Raw genomic sequence first — 23674 nt, forward strand, 5'->3', positions numbered from 1 at the left:
CCGCAGCTCCAGGTGGAAACGATGGCGGCCACATCCGGTCCACAGGGTCCCGATGTGACCTGTTGTGGGTGGTGGCAGCCACACCTCGGGGTGGCCTGAGGTCCGGGGGTCCTGCTGGGGCCTGCGGAGAGTGTGTGGCCATGACCCTGCTTCCTGGAGGTGGGCTTGGGGAGGAGGCCGGAGCCCACCTGAGCTTGACAGCTGCCCAGCAGAGACCACGAGAGGAAGGCTGCGTCCTTCGCTGGCGTCCAGCCGGTGGCCCCCGGGGCCTGGGCAGGAAGGAGCCCGGTGGCCCCCGGGGCTTCACTGGAAGGGCAGCAGGGTGGCGTCAGGGATTGGCAGCGGGAAGTAGGAGAGGAAAGGGATCCCCAGCTGGTAGAAGCCACCCTGGACGTGCGGGTCGAGCATCAGGGAGGCGTTGAACGGTGGCCAGAGCCCGTGGCCGGCAGCCAGAAGGGAGGTGACCCCCGGGGGCGCTCCAGACCCGGGCTTGGCGTCCCCCAAGGCCTCACCCCGGCCGGCCGGCTTCTGGCCCTGCCTCCCGGACAGGATGCTGTCGATGCTGAAGCTCGTGGACTTGTCGCAGCTCTTGGGGGAGCTGCGGGCGTCGGGGCGCAGAGGGGACACTGGACGCGCCGGCGCGCGGACCTCCCCAGCCGCAGCCCCCGCGCCGGGCTCCGGGTCCGACCCGAGGAGGGGCGTCGGGCTCCGGGGGCCTTCCGGGCGGGTCCGGGGGCGCGCGGGCCCGGGGAGCCGCGCGGCGGCGGCCGGCTCGGGCTCGGGCGGTGCCCCAGCGCCCCGCGCGCTCCCCGGCTCCGGCTGCGGCTCGGCGCGGCCCGGCCTGGGCCTCCGCTTGCGGCGCCGGTAGTTGCCGTTCTCGAACATGTCGGCGCAGCGCGGGTCCAGCGTCCAGTAGCTGCCCTTGCCCGGCCGGCCCTTCTCGCGCGGCACCTTGACGAAGCAGTCGTTGAGCGAGAGGTTGTGGCGGATGCTGTTCTGCCAGCCCTGCCGGTTGTCGCGGTAGAAGGGGAAGCGCTCCATGATGAAGCGGTAGATGCCGCTCAGCGTGACCCTCTGCCCGGGCGCGTGCTGGATGGCCATGGCGATGAGCGCGATGTAGCTGTAGGGCGGCTTCTGCGGGGGCTCGGCGCGGGCGAAGGCCAGGGGCAGCGCGGCCCGCTCGGGGCCGTACAGGTAGAGCAGGGGCGCGGCGGCCAGCGCGGCCGGCCGGGGCCCGAACGGGTGGCTCATGGCGAGCGGGGCGCCCCGCGCGCGCGGCCCGCCGCGGGGCTCAGGGGCTGCGGGCCGCGCCGCACGCGCCCTCGCCGGGAGCCCGCCGCCGCGCGCCGCGGCCCGCGCGCCGCATGGCTCCGGAGCCGGGCAAGGAGGGCCGCGCGTTTGCTGTTATATGTTGACCTCGCGCCGGAAAGTAAACCGTCTCCGATAAACAGCCGCCGCTCGCGGCCCACCCACAGCCACTCGGGCCCGCGCCGAGGACTCCTCGCGCTTCCCCTCCACGTGGCTCGCCGATGCCCACCAATCGGTTTCGGGGCTATTCCCTCATTTGTTTATAGCATTAGTCTGTTGATAAGTCCGCCCACCCAAGTCGAATCAAGCTGTGTTTATTTGGAAAAATTTCCGGGCACCCAATATATAAACGCACGGATCTGATGTTTGAAATATCACGTCCACCCCTCGGCGCTGGGAGCCGCGGCCCGCGAGGCAGGATGTGGACGCTCGCGGGCCTGCCCCCTCCCCCGGGAGGAGGGCCGCGGTGGGGGCCGGCGGAGGGGCGCGGTCCGGTCCGGCCCTCCGCCGCCCACAGAAGGGTCTTTTCTTCTTTGGGGGCCGAAAGGGGATGGGGAGATGGTGGAGATGTGATGGGGAGATGGTGGAGATGTGATGGGGAGATGGTGGAGATGTGATGGGGAGATGGTGGAGATGTGATGTGGAGATGGTGGAGATGTGGAGATGGTGAAGATGTGATGTGGAGATATGTGGAGGAGACGGTGGAGATGGAGTTGGTGGCTGTCCCGTGCAGTACTGGGGAGGGGAGTCTTGCTGGGAAGGGGTCCGGCCTCCAGGAAGATGCTGAGTCACCGGAAGCAAGCGGAGCCCCGCTCTCCCCGGCCGGCCGTCGACCCCGGGACACTCCCCTTCCCCGTCCCAGGGCAGGCTGGCCTCTGCGGGGAGGTGGGGAGTCCGGCCAGGGTCTCCACTGAAGGCTTGAAAACGATGGTGGGGGACGGAGCCCGGGGCTTGGCCGGGCGGCGGAGGGGAAGGGGCGCGGGCTGCGGGCGCATTCGTGCGCTGGTCTGCGTTAAGTTCCCGGCTTTCCTGTTTACAGCAGGGGGGAGGAGGAGGGAGGGCAACCTCCCAAGTGCGCGCAGCTGGCCGTGCTGACCGCGGGGAGGCCGTGCGCCCGCCCGCGCCGTCGGGGGGGACACAGGGGGGACACCGGGACCACACCAAGCCTCGAGTGGACATCGGCAGGGACGCGGGTTCCGTGGGCGCCCCCCCACAGCGGGCACGCAGGTGACCAGCGCCCTGCGCGGCATCTGCGGTCGGCGAGGGCCGCGCGTGGAGTGGACGGCTGAGGCCAGGCCGCAGTGGGGAGGGGGGCCCTGCTGCTGCCCCAGGGAGACCCCGGGGAACCGAGCGGGGACCCGGATGTCGGCGCCCAGGGAAGGCGGGGCAGCACCCAGTCCAGACCTGGGGGCGCGGGGCGCGGGCGTGGGGCGCGGGGCGGTCCGGAGACCTGCGGAACAAACGGACGGTGAAAGGTCGGAATGCCAACGGAGGAAGTCACCACCGGCCTACAAACCGGTTCCGGCCGCCGGCCCCGGGGATGGGGGTGGGGGTGGGTTGGGGCCCGGCCCCGGGCTACTCCTGCGCCCAGGTCCCGGGGCTGGACGTTCGCCTCCGTGTCCGCCCCGCGCCCCGCACCTCCGCCCGGCCGCCGCGCCCCTCCCCGCCGCGCCCCCGACCGCAGCGCGCTTCCTCCACCGAGAAGGCCACCGGGGTCCGCGCGCCGGCCCTGCGCGCGCCCGGACCCGAGCCCGGCCAGTCCGTCCCCGGCTCCCCGCGGGAGCCCGGCTGGGACCCGCGGCACGGACACCGCTCGGGCCGGGCCGCGAGGGTGGGCGGAGCCGCCGGGGCGCGGCAGGACCCGGGGCGCGGGACCCCGGCAGGGGGGCGCGGGCTCCCGCCCCACCCCGGGAGGAGGAGTCGCCGCATTTCCGGGGAGTGCGCGGCCCGAGGCCCAAAGCCGCGGCGCCCTCGTGCGGAAGCCGCGCGGCGGCGGAGGAGGCGGGCGGGGCGCGGGGGCGGGCGGGGCGCGGGGCGGGGCGGCCGGGACACTGGGTCCTCCCCGGCCCCCGGGGCGCCCAGAGCCGCGGGTCTTCGCCAAGAGGAGGGTCGTGCGCAGCCCGTGCCGGGGTCGGAGGGCGGGGAGCGCTGCGTGCCCCCGAATCTGCCTGAGTAGAAGCTCCTGGGGGAGCAGGCCCCCGCCCCGTCCCGGCCTGGGAAAGCCCGGGGCGGCGTTAGGGACCCCGAGGACAGGTGCGGCCACACCGAGTCCGACAAGGGGGGGACGGCCGGCGCTGTCCTCCCCGCAGCTCCGTCCTCCCGCACCCCGTCTTCCCGCACCCCGTGTCCTCCCCTCAACCCCTCCTCCCCGCACCCCGTCCTCCCCGTAGCCCCCCTCCTCCCCGCAACTCCGTCCTTCCCGCACCCCGTGTCCTCCCCGCAGCTCCGTCCTCCCCGCACCCCGTGTCCTCCCCGCAGCTCAGCTCCGTCCTCCCCGCACCCTGTCCCCCCCGCAGCCCGACAACACGGGGCGGAGGCGGGAGTGTGGAGCGCGCCGCGCGCCGCGGCTCGGGACTTCACCCCGGCGACTCTGAGCGGTTTCGGCCGGTCTGGCTCTCGGGCGGACTGGACTGCGGTTTTCCCCACAGAAGAGGGATGGACGGGACACCGCCGCCGTGCCCCCCCCCGCGGGGGCGCCGGGGTTCACCCATCGCACAGAGGACAGCGCTGAGTGCGCGCCCAGCACTCCCCAAGCGCGGGTTGGAGGCCCTGGGGCCGGGCCTGGCGTGGCCAGGGTCTGCGGGGACGAGAGAGCGCGGAGCCGAGAAGGGAAGGGAAGAGATCACACCGAAGGAGCCAGTGAAGATCGGGCTGTGCACCACCCTCAGGGCCCCTCCAAACCCAGAAGAACCCCTCTCTTCCCTGTGGGAAGAGCGGAAGGCCCCCGAGCTGGGGACAGGGTCCTCTGTGGTTTCTCCGGGTGGGGTCAGCCCGAAGGTCCGGAGAGCCGGGCCCGGGCAGGCTTTCCAAAGGGCACACTTATTTATAGCTCACCTTGTTCCCCGAAATGACGGAAAGGCTCCAAAAGAGGTAGTTAGGGCACACCCTCTGCCCTGCCCAAGCCGACGGCACAAGGAGTCCATTGAGACCAGGGAACCTTCCTGCTCCCCTTCTCTGGGGACCCCTGAGCGCTGGCAGCCTGTCCTTCGCCCGGGGCGGGCGCTGCGCTGGTGGGGCTCCCGTGACCCTCTTACATGATCTTTTTATCAGCTGATAATCTGGCCCAGAAAGCTTCAAGTAACGGGGAGAAGCCGCAGGTACCGGCCACTGGTCCTTGACCCCTCCAGTGGGGACTAGGGACCCCGTTTCAGAGAGAGCCTCAGCTGAAGATGCCTGGGGCAAAGGCCTGCAAGGAAGGCCAGGCCCAGGGCTACCGCTGTGAGGTCAGAAGGGTCTCTCAGCCATCCTTACAGGGATGCTGTTGTGTGGTGCATACAAGCTCCAGCCCCAGCACACAGTCACCCTAGCCTGACAGCACCTGAAGAGGCACACTCTCAGAGAACCAAACTCTGATCTCTTTCCTGTTGAGCAGGAACTGTTGGCAGGATTTAGAGGCGGAGGCGGAGCCTTCCCAGACTGGGGGCAGGCCCTGGTGGGGGACGATGGCTGCCAGCCTCCACAAGCCCCCTTCTTACATGCCTATGTCAAAAAAAGCAAACATTTCAAACGTCTTGACTGAGCGGAGGCCACGGGAGAAAGAGGCGGGCAGGGAATCTGCTTCGCAAAGTTTGGGAAAGCATTTCAAATATGTGGTGGGAGACAGCATCGGGGAGGAGGGCCGGCCCAAAGCGGCTCCGACCCTGTCTGCCCCCCCCCCAGGAACCCAGGAACCAGACCCCGGACCACCCCATCCCCGGTGGAGCTGCCTGTGGCATAGAACCTCCAACCCTCACCTACCCAACCCCAGGGCTGCAGTCAGTCGGAAGAGTCCATTGCAGGCCCAGAGACCCCAGTACCTCTCCAAGACTTGTCTCTGCCCAGGCATTAAGATACATCTTTTCAGCCTAGCACTGGTAGGTAGCCCATGCCTGTAATCCTAGCTATTCAGGAGACTATAATCTGAGGATCATAGTTCAAAGCCAGTTCGGGCAAGAAAGCCCATGAGATGCTTATCTCCAATAAACCAGCAAAAAGCCCAGTAACTCAAGGGTAGAGTGCTAGTCTTGAGCAAAAAAAAAAAGCTCAGCACCCAGGTCTTGAATTCAAGCCTCAGTAAAGATCTCTCCCCCCTCCCCCCACAGTCACAGGGGTAACAGGAAGCTGCCAGCCACCACCACCCACTAGTGTGGACATGGGGTGAGGAGACTCCTCTTCAGGGGTGAGCTGGAAACTTCTTTCTGCTTTCCCGTGGCACTCATCAGCCTCTCCGGTGCTGGCACAGACTCCAGAGACCCGACAGTGGGGTGAGGGGGGGATCCTGAGGGACTCCATCTGTCTGACTTCTGATTTGGAGTTTTTTTGGGGGGTAGGGGAGGGAATGCAGGAGCCTCAGTTGTAAGGTCTAGAACAACGAGCATCTCTGGCCACACCTGGTCACTTCACAGATTTTTTTTTATTTATTTAGTGGCCAGAGAAGGGAAGAGGCTTGTTCAAGCTAAAATCTGCTCTCTGAATTTTTACCCCAACGTTTGAGCAATTTTCAGGACACAAGCCACTGCAGAATCTGCCTCTGCGAGGACATGTCCCTGAGCAGAGGCCGGGGTGGGGGTGGGGAGCACCTGGCAATCCAAGATGGCCTCCCTGGCCTGCCTGTCACGGGCGGCTCTCTTCCTGAAAGTTCTGGGCTTGGGGTGTCACTCAAGAGCCAAACAAAAGGCTGCCATTGTAGAGGCTAATCTAGCCACAACCTTCCAGGCTGCAAACGTGGCTCCTCACTGCCCAACAGCCCTATCGAAATTACACTGAGGCCGGCAACTAGAGGCTCACACCGATAATCCAAGACTGAGATCTGAGGATTGCAGTTTAGAGCCAGCTCAGGCACAAACGTCCATGAGACTCTTATCTTCAATGAACCAGCAAAATAAAGTGGGAGTGGAGCTGTTTCTCAAGTGGTAGAGCACCCGCCTTGAGCAAAGAGAAAGAGGGGGGAGGGAGAGGGGGAGAGGAAGGGCCAGCATCCAGGCTCTGAGTTTGAGCCCCAGTTTTGGCACCAAAGGAATAAAAATTCTCTGATTCCTAACCACAGTGCACCCACCAAAAGCGGCTGGGACTGGGCAGAGGTGCTGCGGCACAAACCCTGGCCGCTTTCACATTTGATTTCAAATGTCTTTGCAGCTGCCCAGCGTTTCTCCTCGTTGAGTCAGGAAGAAGGCACGTAGATTTCTTACCTGGCTTTGTACAACCCATATTTACGTGCTGAGTGTGCAGCCCAGAGCACACACTCCGTCCCTTCTTCCCTCCCTGACCTCCTTTCTCCTTTTCCTGGAATGCCAGAGCCTTGCCCACCAGCGGGGGTATGGGATTGTACAAGGCACAGAGCAGCCCCGGCCGGGCAGAGGTCTGTGCACACCGCCAGCCGCCCGCTGGCCCCACATGGCAGGCAGTCTATGGCGGCATCTTGGCTGTGTTCTCAGCGTGTGGCTGGGGGAGAGGCGGCCATCCCTAGGCCCTGAGACAGCTCTGAGTCGAGTCGGGCACGCAGCAGCACCGGGGACCAGCTTCCGAAACTCACTGGTCCCCTTGGTCAAAGATTGTAGAGTCCTTTCAAGGAGATCCCCTTGCACCTGGCACGTTCTAGGGGTCGGGCTGTCCGCTCTCCTGCCCCCCCCAGGTCTGGTAAGGCCCCATTGCACCCCGAGTTGCCAACGCTGGCAGGGTGTTGTGGAAGGACGCGTTGCCGTGGCCTGTGCAGAATTGGGGAGAACCTTCATTAGCTGTCACACGGACGATTTCTCCAAAGCCAGGAGGCCCAGCACTGTACCTGCAGGCCAGTTGTCTGTCCATACCTCCTCTCTCTCGCTCTTTCTCTCAGGCAGGGAGGGTTTTCCGAATCTTAGGGGCAGAAGGAGTTTTCTGCGAGACCTTTTTGAAGCATCCGGACAAGGAGAAAACTAGTTCTCCTGGGACACGTGGCTTGAAGAGAGCTTTGCAAAATGAAAACCTGGGTCTGGGGCCGCTGGGAGCTCTGCCACCCGTCTCCACGCTGCGTGGACCTTCTTTCTCCATGTTCCCGGCTCCCCCAAACCGACAGTCCTGGCCTGCCTCACACAAACCCTCCGCCCGGCTCCTGCGAGTTCTGGGAAGGAGCACAGAGCTTGCTGAAGTGTGAGCCAGCAGCCTCCTCCAGGAACATAGCTGCGAAGAAACTGCTTTGCACACTTTGCTTCAGATCCCCCTGACTCTACTTCAAAACAGCATGGAAATAAAATGTCACTTAGCAATCTCCACGGCTCCCAGGCTCCTTTCCTTCCTCTGCGCCCAGCACCACCACCAACGCCAAGCCACCATCCCCGGCCTAAACCGTCTGGTTCTACAAAAGCACAGCTCACCTGCTGTGGTAGAAGCTGGTGACACTCAGCTCAGATCCCCAGAGGGGACTCAGAGGGGCCCCAGCACAGGAGCTGGAGATTTCCACGGGTAAAACAGAGAAGACAGCACAGCCACCCAGCTGCACTTCACCAGACTGTATTGCTCTCAAATGTAATTTTACAAAGACATACCGAAATCCGAGAGAAAAACAACCTCCCAACGATTTAACAAACTGCAAAGTTGACAAGAGTTAGACCACTAACCGCGTCATGGATTATCCGTGGTTTTTGAAGGGTAATAGGGTTTCACCTACATTCACTGTCAGAGGAAAAGGCTTTAGAAATCAAATCCAGAGATAGATCTTTGGAAATCTGCTTTTCATGGGGGGGGGGACTGCCATCAACTCGGGAGGGTCCATCAGCCCCCTTTCCATCTCCTGGCCCATCTCGAACGCTCTGGAAACCTTGAGGAGGGGCTAGGAAGTCTGCAGCTCAGGAAATCCAGGGAAAGCAGGACTCACCCCAGCCCGGCCAGAGGTTGGCACATGGGTTCCCTTTCCCTTTCCCCTTCTTCTCTGCCTATGCCAGAGCTCTGGACAAGGAGAACGAGAATCACCCCTTTGTTTTGGCCATCGACTTGTTTTTTGTACTTAACAATTGCTTTCATTACAGCAAGTGAGCCGCTCGGGGTCCCTCGGACAGTTTTGTCCACCCCTCCACCAGGGCAGTTTCTCAGATTGCACTTGAGAAAAGAAAAACACGGATCTCGGGGTGAGAGGTTATTGATAGTGCCTCCACCTCCATCTCCCCATCTCTGGATGTCTGCACGGACAGCCACCTGTGCCCCCAAAACAATCCAAACACGGGGTATGCCACCCCGAGCCACCCGTGTCCCCCAAAACAATCCAAACACGGGGGTATGCCACCCCGAGCCACCCGTGTCCCCCAAAACAATCCAAACACGGGGTATGCCACCCCGAGCCACCCGTGTCCCCCAAAACAATCCAAACACGGGGGTATGCCACCCCGAGCCACCCGTGTCTCCAAAAACAATCGAAACACGGGGGTATGCCACCCTGAGGATATTTCTTTTTAGGTTTTGCTTTTAAAGTGTGAGAACACAAACACACTGTCCAAACTTGGGCATAAAACCAGCATGGATTTATTTTAAGGTAAATACAACAACGAAGACCACGAAAGACAAACACGAATGAAGTTAATTTTTTTTAAGTTTTTGTTTTGTGTTTAAGGCATACTCGGGGTGGCGTCTACTATACAAACTGTCACGCTTCGTAAATAAAAAGTATCAGATACTTGACTTCTTTATCCACCAATAACAACAAAAATAAATTATTTTTCTTGTTTTGTCAAAGACCTCCAACTGGGAGAAGACTCGAGGGCTCTCCTGGTTCCTCCTGGGGAGGAGGAGAGGTCTCTAGAAATTTTAATTTGGTGAAAATGGTCGGGCAAGATGAAAAAGGTTATCCAGTGAACTCAACTTTAAATATTATATTAATGGCTCTGAACAACAACAACAAAACAGCCTGCTTACAGATCCACGCTTTGTTTTTGGTGGGTTTTTTTTTTTACAGCACGGTTAGAGAAAATCATCACCACGCAGGCGGCGGTGGGAGGCCCACGCGAGTCCGCAGGGGCCCGCTGCTCAACCTCCCACCCCGGGGCGCGGGGCCCCGGGAGGGGAGCGCTGCGGGGACTCGGTCCTCACCTCGGGGCGCCGGCCGGCCGGGCAGGGCCCCCCAGGCCCGGGGGCAGCGGGTTACCTGCTGGCGTCCTGCGTCCGTGCGCCCCGCGTCCGCCGCTCAGTACTTGGTGCAGTCGTACGAGTAGGAGGCCGCGTGGCGGTAGAGGGGCGGCGCGGGCCTGTAGGGCAGCTGGCAGGCGGCGCTGCCCGCCGGCGCCTCCCCGAGGCCCGAGCCCTCCACGCCCAGCCGGTGGGAGCTGAACATCTCCCGGACGCCGGGGAACGTCTGCTGCGGGGCCGCGAACGTGTGGCCGGGGAGGTGGCTCAGGTCCCCGCCGCCGTGGTTCAGGTACCAGGCGGCGGCCGGGGAGGCAGCGGCGGCGGCGGCGGCCTGGGGCGGCGGCGGGGCCGGCGGCGGCGGCGGCGCGGGCGCGTGGCGGTGGCCGTGGTGCGGGTGGCGGTGGTGGCCCGCGGCGGCCATCGAGGCCTCCTGGCCGGCGGCGGCGAGGTGCAGGGCGGCGGCGGGCGGGGACGCGGGGCCGCCCGCGTGGTCCGACAGGGCCTCGTCCAGCGCGGGGGCCGCGCACACGGGCGCCGAGTACAGGCTCAGGGCGCGCACGCTGCACTGGTAGCCGCCGGCGCCGGGCGCGTCGGGGCCCTGCGCGCACGGAGGCCCGAAGGCGGCGGGCGGCGCGGCGGCGGCGGCGTAGGGCAGCGCCAGCGGCGGCCCCGCGCCCGGCGGCGACGCGCGCAGCGTCATGATGCTCTCCACGCTGAAGCCGGGCAGCCCGTTGGGCGGCGCCGCGGCCTGCGGCTCGGGCAGCGGGCCGTCGGGGGAGCCGGCGGCCGGGCTGCCCGAGGCGGCGCTGCCCGCGGGGCTGGCGCGGCGCGCGCGCTCGGGGCTCGGCGCCTCCGCCTTGGGCGTGACCACGGGCGGCGGCTGCGGCGCGGGCGGCTGCGCGGGCGAGGCCGCCTCGCTCTTCACCGTGACCGGCGCGGGCGCGGGCTCGCGGGGCGCGGCGCGCGCGGCCGGCTCCTCGCCGCGGCCCCGGGGCGCGTCCTTCTTCTTGAAGCGCCGGCGGCGGCGCAGGAAGCTGCCGTTCTCGAACATGTTGTAGGAGTCGGGGTCCAGCGTCCAGTAGCTGCCCTTGCCCGGCTTCTTGTCGTCGCGCGGCACCTTGACGAAGCACTCGTTGAGCGAGAGGTTGTGGCGGATGCTGTTCTGCCAGCCCTGCCGGTTCTCGCGGTAGAAGGGGAAGCGCTCCATGATGAACTGGTAGATGCCGCTCAGCGTGATCTTCTTCTCGGGCGCGTGCTGGATCGCCATGGTGATGAGCGCGATGTAGCTGTACGGCGGCTTCACCAGGTCCTTGGGCGCCGCGGGCGGGTGCGGGTAGGGCGCGTATGCGCGCCCCGCGCCCGCGCCGTACGGCTCCGCGTGCCCCGCGTAGACGCCCACGGGCCCGGCCACGCCGCCGTAGCCGCCCGCCGCGCGGTAGTAGCTCTGCTCGCCCAGGTAGGGCACGGCGCCCAGGCCGGGGGGGTCGGGCGCCGCGTAGCGCGCCTGCATGCTGCGGCCGCGGGGGCCCGGCCCGGACGGCGAGCGGGGCGCGGGGGGCCGGCGCGGGGAGCCGCGGGCTGCGGGAGGCGGCGGGGACCCGCCGCGAGCGAGGCGCCGCCGCCCGCCGCCCGCGCCCGGAGCGAGCGCCGGCCTTCAGCGGACGGGGCGGGTCGGCATCGCGGACGTCGCGCCCCGGGCCACGGCGGCGGGGGGGCCCGGCCGGCCCCGCGGTCCGCGCTGGGGAGAGGGGGAGCCCCGGCAGCGCGGCCGCCCCGCGGGCAGGGAGCCGGGCGCCGCGGCGGCTGCACCGCCGAGCCCGGAGCGCGCGCGAGGCCGAGGCCCTTTTAGGGACCGGGAAAAGTTTCCAGAGTCCCGGCGAGGGCCAGTTTTTACTTTCCCCGGGCCACGCCCCCCCGGAACTCGGGGCCAATCCGCGCGCAGCGGTGCGGCGCCGGCGCCAATCAGCGCGCGGAGCGCCGCAACCCGGCGGCTCTAAGACCCGGCCGCGCCGCCGCCGCCCGCCCGCGGCCCGCTCTGGGGGAGACGTGGAGACGGAGCCTGCCCCGGCCGCGGGCGGCCGCGTCCCCGCGTCCCGGCCCGGGGCCCGCCTGTCCGCACGCTTCCCCGCACAGGAGGAGGTCAGGTCGACACCACGCCGCGCCGGAGAGCGCAGCGACGTGCTGCGCCGCGGAGGGGCGACGGAGCGGGTTCCCGTCGGCCGGCCGGGTGTCCCCGCGCCCGCGCGTCCGAGGCTCCCGCGGGCCCGGGGCGCAGGGAAGCCTCTGCCCGCGCACAAGCCTTAGCGAGCACCCGTCCCCGCGCGCCCGGGGACCCTCACGGGGCGGCCGGCCGGGCCCAGCGCGCACCCCGCTCCCCCGCGCTTCCCCGGCCGGCCGCGCACGGCCTCGCGCTCGCTGCGTGGGGTTTCATCGAGGCGGGCCGGAGCCCGGCGCCCTCCACCTGCCGCGCCCTCCTCGTCCGTCCGCCCCGAGGACGGCCCGCTCTCCCCCTGCACACCTCGCGTCGCCGCCCCGCACTCGCTCTGCCCACTCCACGACCCGCCGGGCGCCGGCGGGAGGACGGCTCCGCGCCGACACTCGCGTCCCATCCCGGGGCCCGCGACCCCGGCGGCCCGGGCGGGCGCCGAGCGCCCCAAACGCTCGTTCTCCGCAGGAGAACCGAGGAGACGGCGCGCTCCATTTTGCTCTCGGTAAATTCGGAGTAAAGGGACGCGGGACGCCGCTGTCCCTTCCGTACCCCGCGCCATGCGTGTGCGGTCGGGTTACCGACGGGGGGGGTCTTTAATCTGGGGCCCGGCGCCTGGCTCGCGGTTTGTCGCCCCCCCACGGGGCTGTCCTTTACCGCCCCAGTGTGGGTGCACTCCCGGGGTGCGGAGCAGGCGCCTCGCTCCCCGCGCCGGCGACCGACACCCCGAGCTCTCAGAACCCCGCCGCAAGGGAAACGCGTGGAGCTCCATCCCGGCCGGTAGGCTTGCGGGAGGAGCATTCCCGCTGCTTTCGCGGGGCGGGCGCGCGCGCACAGGTTATAAACGCCCGGTGACCGCACAGGGCAAAAGGCAAAGCAGTCAAAGTCGTATGAAAAGGGAACCCCGGCCGCCAGGTCCCGACACAGGTGGCACCCCAAAAGCTTGGGTTCGCGGCCAGATACACCCACAGGCGGGGCGAGGGGCCCGCGGGAGCGGCGGGGCGCGGGGGCTGCTCCCCTCCCGGGCCTCCCCGCACCGGGACGGGACTCTCCTGCTCCCCGGGGCCCCCATCTTTTTTGGGGGGTCGTAGGCTGCTGTTCTCCTGCAGGCCTGGTCATGAGCCGGAAGCAGACCCGGGCCTGGGTAAGAATGAGCGGTGGAGAAGGCCTGGGGGTGTCCGGGGTCCCTCGCCCCCCCTCCCCTCCGCCCCGTCCCGCGCGCCGTCCCGGCCCCGGCCCCGCGCCCTCCCATCATCTGGGGGTCGGCGCCGACTCTGCGGCTGCTGGCGCCATCGTGAGGTTGACCGCGGAACTGCCCCGCGAAAGCGAGGCGGGAGGCGGGGAAAAGCCCCGCGGGCGCTGGTGGCAATGGAGGCGCTGACCCCTGGCGGGCGCGCGCGGCACTGCAGGCGGGGAGAACGCATCCCCAACCCGGGGCGAGCGCACCCCAAGGTCCCTTGGCCCCAGCCGGTGAAGACGCGCGCGGAACGGAGACGGCTCGGACCCGGGGACCTCGCCGAGGCCTTCGGCACCGAATCCGCGCCCCCCGGGCTGTTGATCACACCGACTCCTGACCTCGGGCCGAGTGGACATAGAATCAGGAGGCTGGGTTTTTTTGGGGGTGGGTATAGGGGGAGACCCGTGTCCCCCCCGGCTGCCTCGGTGACAGGCCTCAGATGCTGCCCGGGCCGGCCTTGAGGCAGAGAAGCCAAGTGGACAGGCGAGGGTTCTCTGCCCGCCCTCCCCGGCCCGGCCGGACTCGCCTCCAGCAGCCCGGCCTCCTCACAGCCCTGCCTCGCCAGGTGCCTGGGGGCGGGAGAGCAGAGTCCTGGCTTTCCGAAGTCACTCCGAACTGACCCCTCGGGGCCGACGAACCCCAGGCATGGCTCGACCGCCGCCCTAGTCCCGCCCCGGAGCCGAGCTCTTGCAGGCCAGGGCCGGTGGGTCGAGGCGCGCGCGCCCTGCGTGGAGACGGCGCCTAGGCTTGGCCCAGTCGGTTTGGGCCGGCCGTCCTCCGCCGGGGTCTAACATAGCCTTCCTTGGCCGGGACACGGTCAGGGAGCACCGCTGCTGGGTGCGCAGCCTGCGTCCACTGCCCATCACTACCAAGGGGTCACTGCCGACCGGTGGGCAGGTGGCAGGCCGCGCTCGAGGCGGGTGTATGCTGCTGTGACAAACACTCCCGGCCCCAGCAACGAAACGCTGCGGCCTGGGTGGGGACCCCGCCCGCCCCCCTTCTTTGCAGACCTCCGCCCCGCATGGCCCCAGCGAGGCCCCCCGAAAGTGTCTGCCAAACAAGGCGGCCCCAGCATACACAGGCCCAGCGGCAGTGTGCCGAGCAAGGCGGGCCCAGGGCGCTCTCCCCCGGAGCGCGTGCACAGAAGGCCCCCGCCGTGCCCGCTCCCGGGCAGGGCCGGGGCTCTGGGAACCCTTCCCCCTGCAGCCTCTGTGAGATAGAGGCCAAGGTGCGGCAATCAGAGCCTCGGTGGTGCGGCGGGCACAGTCCCCAGGCGGGGGTCGCGGCCTCTGGCTCTTCCCACCGGGGAGGCTGCGGTCAGCCCTGGGGCGCGGGCCTCCTCCCGGCCGGGCTGGGGGGCTGGCGGCCTGTGATGGGACCGCCGTGGGGGTGCGTGTGTGCACGTGCGTCCGTGTGTGTGTGCACGCGCCGTCCGGGGACTTGAACCCAGGGCCTGGGCGCTGTCCCTGAGCTCCTTTTGCTCCAGGCTGGCGCTCTACCACCGGAGCCGCGGCGCCACTTCCAGCCTTTCGGTGACTACTTGGAGACGGGAGCCGCAGGCCCTTCCTGCCAGGCTGGTTCTGCGCCCGGATCCTCAGATCGCAGCCTCCTGAGAAGCTGGGATCCCAGGAGCGAGGCCTGCCCGGTGCGTTCCCACGGTGACGGGGCTCGCCGCCCGCGCACGCGCGCCCCGGCCGGTCAGGCGCAACCGGCCCCCGCCAGGGCGCAGGCGCGGAGGAGGGAGGTGAGAGCGTGGCGGGTGACGTCACTCGGCGCCAGGCCCCGCCCCCGGCGTCGCGCAGTGGCCGCGTCACCATGGAGTCGCGGGCGGCTGAGGGCCGCGGCGGGCGCGCGGGTGAGGACGGGTCGGCCGGGGCCGCGGGGGCTTTTGCGACCGGCCGGCAGGCCCGGCCGGGCTCGGGGCGGGAGGCCGCGGGGGCTCCGTGCTGCCCGGGAACCAGGCGCGGGGCCGGCGGCGCGGGCAGGACGCGGGGCGGCCCGGCCTGACCGGGGGCTCCGCGGGGCTGACCGCGGCCGGGCCCAGGCCAGACGACCCGACCGGCCCCGCGCCGCGTCTGCCCGCACAAACCCACGCCGGCGGGCGGGCGTGAAGTCATCCCGTGTTTCCAGAGCTTTCCAGGAGCCAGCGCGCCGCCTCTTACTTGCCGTGGACACGCTGCGCCTGAGTCACTGGCCAACCCCAGCGGGCGCTGCGGCGGCCGCGCGCCCCCGAGCCTCGCGCGCCCCCCGAGCCTCGCGCGCCCCCGAGCCTCGCGCGCCCCCCGCGCGCCCCTGCGCCCGCCTCGCGCGCCCCCGAGCCTCGCGCGCCCCCGAGCCTCGCGCGCCCCCCGAGCCTCGCGCGCCCCCGAGCCTCGCGCGTCCCCCGCGCGCCCCTGCGCCCGCCTCGCGCGCCCCCGAGCCTCGCGCGCCCGCCTAGCGCGCCCCCGAGCCTCCCGCGCCCCCCGCGCGCCCCTGCGCCCGCCTCGCGCGCCCCCGAGCCTCCCACGCCCCCCGCGCGGCCCCCCCCCCCCCCCGCTCCCTCCGCGCCCCCCCGTGCTCCCCGCGGCGGTGCTGGGAATACACCAGGCCTTTCTGCATTGCCAGTGAGAGCCATGGGGTGATGACAGCGTAATCATGACTCCAACGTATCTTCCTCTGCTGAAAGCCCAAACACGATCCTCTGGGTTCCCAAAGGAAGGGCCTTTGTCAGAGCCTACCAGGAGCTCCCTGGTAGAGGCCGCATCCAGACCTAAGGGGAGGAAGGAAGAAGAGGCGCAGAGGCCGGGCGCAGCATGTTGCCGAAGCACACCTGAGTGTGCAGGTGTGATTTGTCAGCCAGGGACCAGGACCAGTATTTGTTACGTCCCCCCCCCCCCCCCCCCCCGAGGCCTTGGGCCTGGCCACCAGCGGCTTGTTGCACACTGTCTGAACGATTCGGGCCCAGGCCTCATGCTGCAGACCTACAGACAGGCTTACTGGAGAGATTGCACACACCATACCATAGGTTGGAAGTAAAACAAATGCCCAACAGTGGATACTGCAGGCTTTGGCCTGTGCCCAGGGGGGGACAGCACGCAGTGCAGAAAAGCATGACGAACTTGGCCCGCCAGTCCAGACTGGCATAGTGGACATTTCCTAAGTTAGGAAAGATGGGGTCCCAATATTCAATTATAGAGAGGCTCAGCTATGGTCTGTTCCTGTGCTGAGGGTCTGAGGAGGGCCTGATGGAGTCATTTCTGCGTCCCGAATGCATGGTGGAATTCCTTTTTTTCCCCTTGTAAGTCACAGCCCTTCGTTTGCCACAGGGGTCTCCAAGCAGGACATCCGGGAACGGATCTGGGACTACATGGAGTCCCAGAATTTAGCTGACTTTCCCCGGCCTGTCCATCACAGGATCCCCAACTTCAAGGTACGGGTCACTCTGGACAGACAGACCCCTGTCTGGGTCTCAGCATACCACTGTCTGGAATATAAAACAAGCAGAGACGTCCACTTACTATGGCATGAGTAGGAAAGACCATCTCCTTGAAGCAGCATCAGTTTGTCATTTTGGGCTGTGTATTTTCAGAGAGTAGCGCACTGTCATAGCTTAAGGCCCTCCCTGCTTCCCGATGCTCGGGTAGACTGGACATCTCCCTGTGTGGACTAAGCTCCGCCCCTTTAGCGGAGCTGGCCCCCTGATGACTGTTCTTTGCATGGGTTTCACTGTGCTCGTGGTTGGTTTTGTGCTTATTATCCCAGAGAGAAGCAGGTGTGGGGAACGGGGGAGGCTCTGAGCGGGGAGGGAGGGCTGTATCTGTGTAGGCAGCTGCTATGTGGCTGTTGTGTGGAAAACCCTCACTCTATAGTCATGACGTGTACTTTTTCCGGAGTGCATGTTTTATTTCAGCAAACACTGTTCCTAACTTGGCTCCCTTCTGTCCTCTTTCATAGAGGCCTCCTTGAGTCCTGTTTGGGCCTGGCTTTTCCTGCCCATCTGATGGTCCTGAGCCGGAGGAGCAGCCGGCCCACGTCCATGGTCCTCTCTGTATGACATTGCTTGTAAACAGGGTGCTCCGCTGGAGGCATGGCCCAAGAGGTGGAGAGTTTGCCTAGTGGGTGCAGGCTCTAAGTTCAATCCCCAGAACTGCAGAAGCAAAAGCAGGGCAGCCCAATCATGCGCTCAGCGAGCCCACGGCCATGGGTGGAATGATCTGGCATGTCTCCTTACACAGGGTGCTTCTCGAGCCGCAGAGCACTTCCCGCGCCTGCTGCCCTTCAGAACCGCCAGGACCATTAAAGTGAACCCTGATGCCCCTCAGAAAAGCATTCGCTTCCTCGTCCTCCATGTACGTGCAGCTCTGTCTGTTTGCCTAACTAGGGGTCTTATCTGGCTTGCCAAAGCATCAAAGACCTGGACGCCTATGCCAGGGCACAGGAAGTGAAAGTGGACCCCGATAAGCCACTGGAGGGCGCTCGGCTTCTGGCACTTCAGGTAACCCCACTTCCCACACTGCCCTGACCTCCAGGGTACTGGCTCGGGTCTGGTAAGTGGGAGCAGTCTATACTTAGATGAGTGGCATGCCCTGTGGCGGGTCTCAAGAGCAGACCAGCATCTCATTTCTGAATGTCTCAGCACAGAGATGGAGGGCTGCCGAGTGCTGGCACAGAGGCTCTCGGTGCCGCATGCCCATCAGAAGAGGAAGGGCGCCTGCCTCGCTCCCTCCTCCCTCTGTGATGGGGCAACGCCTGAGTGCAAGGGGCTCATCAGAGTCTGATAACTGTGTCCCCCAAATCTAAGCTCTAGCACCATTTTCAACTTAAAATTGTTTGGATTTTCTTTAGAATACATTTAGAAATGTCCAAGCACTGTTGGCTCATGTCTGTAAATCAGGAGGCTAAGACCTGGAAAATCTCAGTTCAAAGCCAACCTAGGCAGAAAAGTCTTTAAGACTTCATCTGGCCGGGCGCTGGTGGCTCACGCCTGTAATCCTAGCTACTCAGGAGGCTGAGATTTGAGGATCGCGGTTCAAAGCCAGCCCGGGCAGGAGAGACCGTGAGACTCTTATCTCCAATAAACCACCAGAAAACCAGAAGTGGCGCTGTAGCTCAAGTGGTAGAGCACTTGCCTTGAGCTGAAGAGCTGAGGGACAGCGCCCAGGCCCAGAGTTCAAGCCCCACGACCGACAAAAAAAAAAAAGACTTAATCTGTAATTAACCAGTAAAAATCCAGGCAGGAGGCTCAAGCAGTAGAGCACCAGCCATGAGCAAAGCAAGTGTAGCACATGTGTAGGCACTGAATTCAAGCCCCAGTACAGGCAAAAAAAAAAAATCAAATATGTTTCAGGAAGAACTATTTTAATATTACTAATTTATTATAATTAAGCATAATGTGTGATACGCTCAGTTCTTTAGCAGCTATGAAACCAGAATGGGCATATAACTTAAGTGCAGAGTTGTAAAAGGAGCGAGGTTCAGACGCGCCCATGAAGTCAGTGCGATGGCTGGTGTTTGGCAGAGGCAGGACACCTCCCTGCTGACGAGGGCCAGGGCTGGCTGTCCGGGGAGGCTCAGGGTCCTTGCAAGTCAGCCTCTGCAGCTGTGGCTGTGTTCTCTCCAGCTGATGTGGGGGGTGACTGCGGCACTCAGCACTGGGGCCTCACAGCTCCCCGCTATGCTACGTTAACCCCTGTGAGAGACATTGCTGACCCATGGTTCAGCCTCATGAGACTCGGTGGGGGCTCCAAGGGGGTCTGGCCTCTTGTTCGTGTCCTTCTACTGCTCCCCCGAGGGCAGTCAGGAGTTGTGTCCTGTGTGGTCCCCTGTGTGAGAGACCTATCCTGTCTGAGAGCATTTCCCTGCGGGCGCCACCATTCCCGTCCCCCACGTGGGGACTGGGGATACCTCCCCGCCCCCCCCTCAACCAGGCCTCTGTGTGCTGGGTCAGGTGTTCAGAGAACAGTCAGCTGCTTCCCTTTCCTAAATGGCAGAAGTATATACAAGAAAGTGCTGTGTAAAAGTTGAATCTTGAAATTTATTATCTGTTTCTTCAAAGAGCGGAAAAACATTGCTGGTCCCTACGCCACGACTGAGGACTGGATTGTTTAATAAGATCGCACCACCTGCTGGGGCCACTGCAGCCGTGCTGAGGAAATGTGCCACCTCTCAGGTAAGTGCTACAAGCAGCCCCCACGCCCCCATTAAAATACCTGCAGCCAGGTGGACGAACTCTGCTCCTGAAACTCAGTCATTTGCCCCAAGCAAACCCCAATTCCCCGTTAGTGTAAGCAGTTCACCCGGGTGCCCTCTAGCGTCAGCACCCTGCTCTCCCTGTGGCCACCGCGGCTCCTCTCCTGCAGAGGGCGATCTCCTCTCCACTTGTGAGTGGTTGCAGGCTGTTGCGTGTGTTAGATGGGAAGGCGTCACCATCTGGTAAATCTCTTGTGTGTGGTCATAGAATCTGTGTATTTTATAGCTAAATAAAACCTGGTGACTTTTTAAAAGAATTCTTAAACTCGGGTCATTTGATTCCTAATCTACTGAGAATGAAAAATAAGGCAATTCACGATACTCCTTTTTAGGAAATTTCCCTCGAGTCTAAGGTATAAAGAATGAGTAATGTATTACGTACTCATACTCTCGTCTTACCCTGAAAATACGACTTGCTGTGGCTTATGAAAACATACATGATGAGGTATAAAAAATATAGAACGGGTGTGGAGTAGAAGAGGCCAGGTGTGGTGCCTGCCTACAATCCCAGCACTCAGGAGGCGGAGACAGGAGATGAAGAATTTGAGGCTGTCCAAGAGAGGGTTAAGAGAGACCTTGTTTCAATGGTTGGGGATGTAATTCTGTAGCAGAGCACTTGCCTGGCAGTTGTGAAGCCCCGAGTTTCACTCTGTACACTCCAACCCAGGAAAGTGACCTGCTCAACCAGTGTGAGAGAAGGAAAGCTGGGATGAAAATCTTAGCTGTGGCCATGGCTCCCAGATGCAAACCTCTGGAAACCAGCAGGCATCTGGCCCCTCCGTGGTCCCTGAGACGGGGGGGGGGGGGGGGGGGGTTGTGGGTGTGGTACTTGGGGCACTGTGGGAGGACATGAGGCTCGTGGTGTGTACCTGGGGCTCTGAGCTCTGGAGTTCTACAGCCAGGCCTCAGCCCAACGCCACGTGCAGACTCCAGAAGGAACATGGACTCTGGGCCCCACACAGGTGACTTGCGCTCCCCAACAGCACAGGGCCACGCCCATGGACACGGCCTCCTCACGGTGTGTGTGCTGGTGTCTGGAGTTGGGGCGGGTGGACAGCCTTGCTGGCATTTAGAGGGGAGGCCGCTGGGTACACACAGGATGTGTGTGGCGTGTCCGGACTGTGCGCGCAGCCTCCAGGGCGTCCGTCCTGTAGTGCCGGCCCTTGTCTAGGCGAGGCGGTGAGGAGCCCGCGCTGCAGAGCCCTGGCTGAGCCGGGTGTGCCCTGACCTGCCCCGCTGCCTGGTGGGAAGTGGCCTAAATACCGGAAACTCACGTGCTGTGACTGTCACCACTTCCTTCTGGCCACACAAGGCTTCCGGAACCCGTGTGCTGGCTGTGTGTCCCTGGTGTGACCTCAGGTTGGAGGGAAGAGAAGGACCCATGGGGACCTTGAGCTGGGTGCCTCCCTCCGCAGGGCGTGCGGGACTTCAGCGTCCCCATCGGCTTAGACTCCAGCGTCTGCGTGGACCTCCTTGTGGTGGGCTCTGTGGCCGTCTCTGAGAAAGGTGAGGCCCGCACGAGTCTCCCTCCGCCGCCGGGCCCTGCGCTGTGCCCAGCCGAGGCCCCAGCCCCCTCCCCCGACACACCATGACAGTCCGGAAGCAGTTAAGTGGGGCTGGGCCGGTCTTGCCGCAGTTTGCGGTGAGGCGAGCTGGGTTCTCCCATGATGTTTAAATGTTTCAACCCCTGCACAGCTGGCATTCGCGCTTTCCCAGTGCTGAGCACCCACAAGTCCGTGCTCAGGGGCCGCCGTGGGGCTGGGGACTGGGAAGGCCGCGTCCCACCCCTCAGCAGGGTCTCTGAGGCTGGCATGGTCTCTTAGGCTGGAGGATTGGGAAGGGCGAAGGCTACGCCGATCTTGAGTACGCCATGATGGTGTCGATGGGTGCCGTGTGCGAGGACACGCCCGTGGTCACCGTGGTCCACGACTGCCAGGTGCTTGCAGCAGGGTGTGGCCAGCACTCGGAGCGGGAGGGGCGGGAGGGGGGTCTCCCCAGCGGGGCGTGCTGGGGCGGCCGCGGAGCCTGAGCAGAGTGGGGGAGGGCGAGCCTGGGCAGAGCGGGCGTGGGGGCTCCTCCCGCCGGCCTTGCGGTCCTGCGGGGCCGTGGGGTGGCCATGGCTCCAGCATCTGCAGTCCTGTCACCCACTTGGGTTTACACAGGTCACAGACATCCCCGAGTCCCTGCTTGAGGACCACGACCTCTCCGTGGATTACATCCTCACCCCCACCCGGGTCATCGCCACGGGCTGTGTGCGCCCGAAGCCAGTGGGAGTCACATGGTCCAAGGTGGGTGCTCTCTAGCGGCTCCTCTCAGCGCGCTCTGTGGCCTGGCCACCTCCGTGCAGCCAGGAGCTTGGCGCACCCTGCAGGCACTGTGGAGTGGCCGGGTGAGGTCTCCACTCCAGATGGCAGAAATGCCGGCTATTTGCCTGGCTCCGTGGGGCCTATGAGATCAGGCCCCCCCCCCCGCCCAACAGCCCACCTCAGACAGCAGGACAGCATCCCTGACCCACCACTGGGCCCACATGCATGCTTTCACAAGGGGGACCAGGTCGCCAGTGTGTGCGGAGTCTCGTCCTGCCCCAGCTCCTCCACCACGGCCGCCCTCAGCCTTGTTCCTCGCACCTGGTGCCCCGCTGTGTGTGGAGCACTCAACCTGGGCCTTGCTGGTGCCCCCCCCCCCCCCGTCATCGCCACTGTCACAAAACAAGGTGGCTGTTGGCCAGTGGGAGGACCCTGCCCAGCACTGCCCCGCACAAGACGTGGGCTCCACCCGGCCAGGCTGTGGCTCCACCCGGTCCCTCTAGGACTCGTCCCCTGCGTTACTTAACTCACGCACCCCCGAAGTCGTTGGGAGCAGGACCCCCGTGTGAGCAGCAGCCCCAGAGCCAGGACTGGCCTCCACAGCTCCCAAGTCAAGGAGGCTGTGTGTACCAGAAAACAGAAGGCCGCTCGTGGCTGCCTCCAGGTGGGGCCTCCCTGGGTGGCCGCTGCCTGGCCCTGTCCCTTTGAGAGCAGCTGGGCATTTTGCTCTTTCAGATCACCAGTGAGATGCTGGGGAAAATCCCAGTACTTAGAAGCCTCCGGGACCGGGAGAGGCGCGCGGGGAAGGAAGTCTCCATTCGGACTGAGGCCCAGCCCCTGCCGGGACCCCGCAGCAAGCACCCGGCCCCGCAGAGCAGTGCTGGAAGACCCCACGATGTGCCGCAGCTGGACACAGGTGCTCTGGGAGCGGCCTGCGGCCCCCCGCCAGCGGAGGACAGCCCCCCGGCTGCCACCGTGTGTGTGGGGAACCTGCCTCCCGGCGCCCGCGTGAGGGACCTGAAGCAAGCGCTGCGGGAGCTCCGGGCGGCGCCCCAGCGGCTGGTCTGGCAGGGTGAGCAGCGCAGGGCGCTGCTGCAGTACCCGCACGCAGCCGCTGCCCAGCGGGCCGCCGCCGCCCTGCAGGGCCTGCGCCTGGGCTCCGGCGCCCTGACTGTGTCACAGGGGCCCACAGGGCCCGGAGGGCAGCCCGGGAGCTAGAGCGGAGCCACGCTCACCGCAGCCCGCACGCCTCGGGTGTGGGGCCCGCAGACCTGCCGTCCTTCCAGGAAAGCGGAGCTTGAGGGACGCCCGCCGCCGCGCGCTGGCGTGCGAGTCCCCATCTCTGTTCTGGGCTCTGGGGGTCTGAGCCCGCATGACAGCAGCGCCCTGGGCACAGTGCACAGGCGTTGAGGGCGTGGAGTGACAGGACAGCAGCAGCAGAGAAGAGCCTGGGGCGTGGGGACCCGGTGCTGACGCAACCGTCCCCTGGGACGCAGCGGGCGCTGCCAGCCTCTGGAGAGAGGCAGGGTAGCCCGCAGACATGATGCTCAGGAGCTCGTCGCTTTTATACTTGTGGAAAACGGTACAAGAAAAACCACAGATCCCGTGCCTGAAATACAGATGCCCCAGTGAACCCTGTGTGCCTGCGCGCTGCGTGCGCACTGTGTCCCTGGGAGGGAGGGCGGGCGGGCGGGCACGCGGCCTGCCTGCTCACGCAGTGACCCTGTGACCTGGGCGAAACCACAGCTGCACCATTGGCCAAAAGTACTCGTCCCAGCCAAGTGCCGGCGGCTCACACCCATGATCCTAGTGACTCAGAAGCTCAAGATGGCAGTTCAAAGCCAGCCTGGGCAGGAAAGTCTGTGAGACTGTTCAATTAGTCACTGGAAATAGTCTGAAATGGAGCTGCAGCCCAAGCAGTAGAGTGCTAGCCTTGCGCATAAAAGCTTAGGGAATGCACCCAGCACCCAGGCCCTGAGTTCAAGCCCAGGACAGGTATGCACGCGCACACGCGCGCAAACACACACACGCACAGCTGAGGCTGGGTGCCCAGGCCTGTGCACTGCGGGCCACCAGCCTGGCCACACCTTAGGCTCTGCC

General features: G+C 65.2%; 3 protein-coding genes across 6 annotated transcripts; 1 reads left to right on the forward strand and 2 right to left on the reverse strand.

Annotated features, from left to right (window-relative positions):
* Positions 1-303: 303 nt before the first annotated feature.
* LOC138822814 (forkhead box protein L1-like) lies at positions 304-1251 on the reverse strand. The gene has a single exon (XM_070015739.1). It carries the CDS (start codon positions 1249-1251, stop codon positions 304-306), a length of 948 nt encoding a protein of 315 aa, XP_069871840.1.
* Positions 1252-8919: 7668 nt separating this feature from the next.
* On the reverse strand, positions 8920-11107 carry LOC138822842 (forkhead box protein C2-like). Its single transcript, XM_070015790.1, has one exon. The coding sequence runs from the start codon at positions 11105-11107 to the stop codon at positions 9656-9658; it is 1452 nt and encodes a 483-aa protein (XP_069871891.1). The 3' UTR covers positions 8920-9655.
* Positions 11108-14825: 3718 nt separating this feature from the next.
* LOC138822843 (methenyltetrahydrofolate synthase domain-containing protein-like) lies at positions 14826-23207 on the forward strand. 4 transcript variants are annotated; one of them, XM_070015793.1, is made up of 9 exons: positions 14849-14895; positions 15645-15861; positions 16346-16449; positions 17255-17368; positions 19075-19188; positions 20684-20774; positions 21092-21204; positions 21431-21556; positions 22310-23207. In XM_070015793.1, exons 2-9 carry the CDS (start codon positions 15675-15677, stop codon positions 22790-22792), a joined length of 1332 nt encoding a protein of 443 aa, XP_069871894.1. In that variant the 5' UTR covers positions 14849-14895; positions 15645-15674; the 3' UTR covers positions 22793-23207. The 4 variants fall into 4 exon arrangements, with proteins under 4 accessions (XP_069871895.1, XP_069871894.1, XP_069871893.1 ...); XM_070015792.1 differs by lacking the exon at positions 17255-17368 and adding an exon at positions 17401-17514; XM_070015794.1 differs by lacking the exons at positions 15645-15861; positions 17255-17368 and adding an exon at positions 17401-17514 and having other exon boundaries at positions 14826-14895.
* The last annotated feature ends 467 nt before the right edge of the window (positions 23208-23674 follow it).

Source organism: Dipodomys merriami, unplaced genomic scaffold (assembly GCF_024711535.1).
Source record: "Dipodomys merriami isolate MVZ:Mamm:240054 unplaced genomic scaffold, mDipMer1.0.p SCAF_116, whole genome shotgun sequence".
In the NCBI taxonomy this organism is placed as follows: Eukaryota; Metazoa; Chordata; class Mammalia; order Rodentia; family Heteromyidae; genus Dipodomys; species Dipodomys merriami.

Bases quoted from the DNA above. Each gene is read 5' to 3' on its own strand.
- LOC138822814 (XM_070015739.1), bottom strand. From the start codon at position 1,251: ATGAGCCACCCGTTCGGGCCCCGGCCGGCCGCGCTGGCCGCCGCGCCC.
- LOC138822842 (XM_070015790.1), bottom strand. From the start codon at position 11,107: ATGCAGGCGCGCTACGCGGCGCCCGACCCCCCCGGCCTGGGCGCCGTG.
- LOC138822843 (XM_070015793.1), top strand. From the start codon at position 15,675: ATGACTCCAACGTATCTTCCTCTGCTGAAAGCCCAAACACGATCCTCT. The intron at 17,369-19,074 runs GTACGTGCAGCT...GTTTCTTCAAAG, and splicing joins TTCGCTTCCTCGTCCTCCAT to AGCGGAAAAACATTGCTGGT. The intron at 20,775-21,091 runs GTGAGGCCCGCA...ATGGTCTCTTAG, and splicing joins TGTGGCCGTCTCTGAGAAAG to GCTGGAGGATTGGGAAGGGC.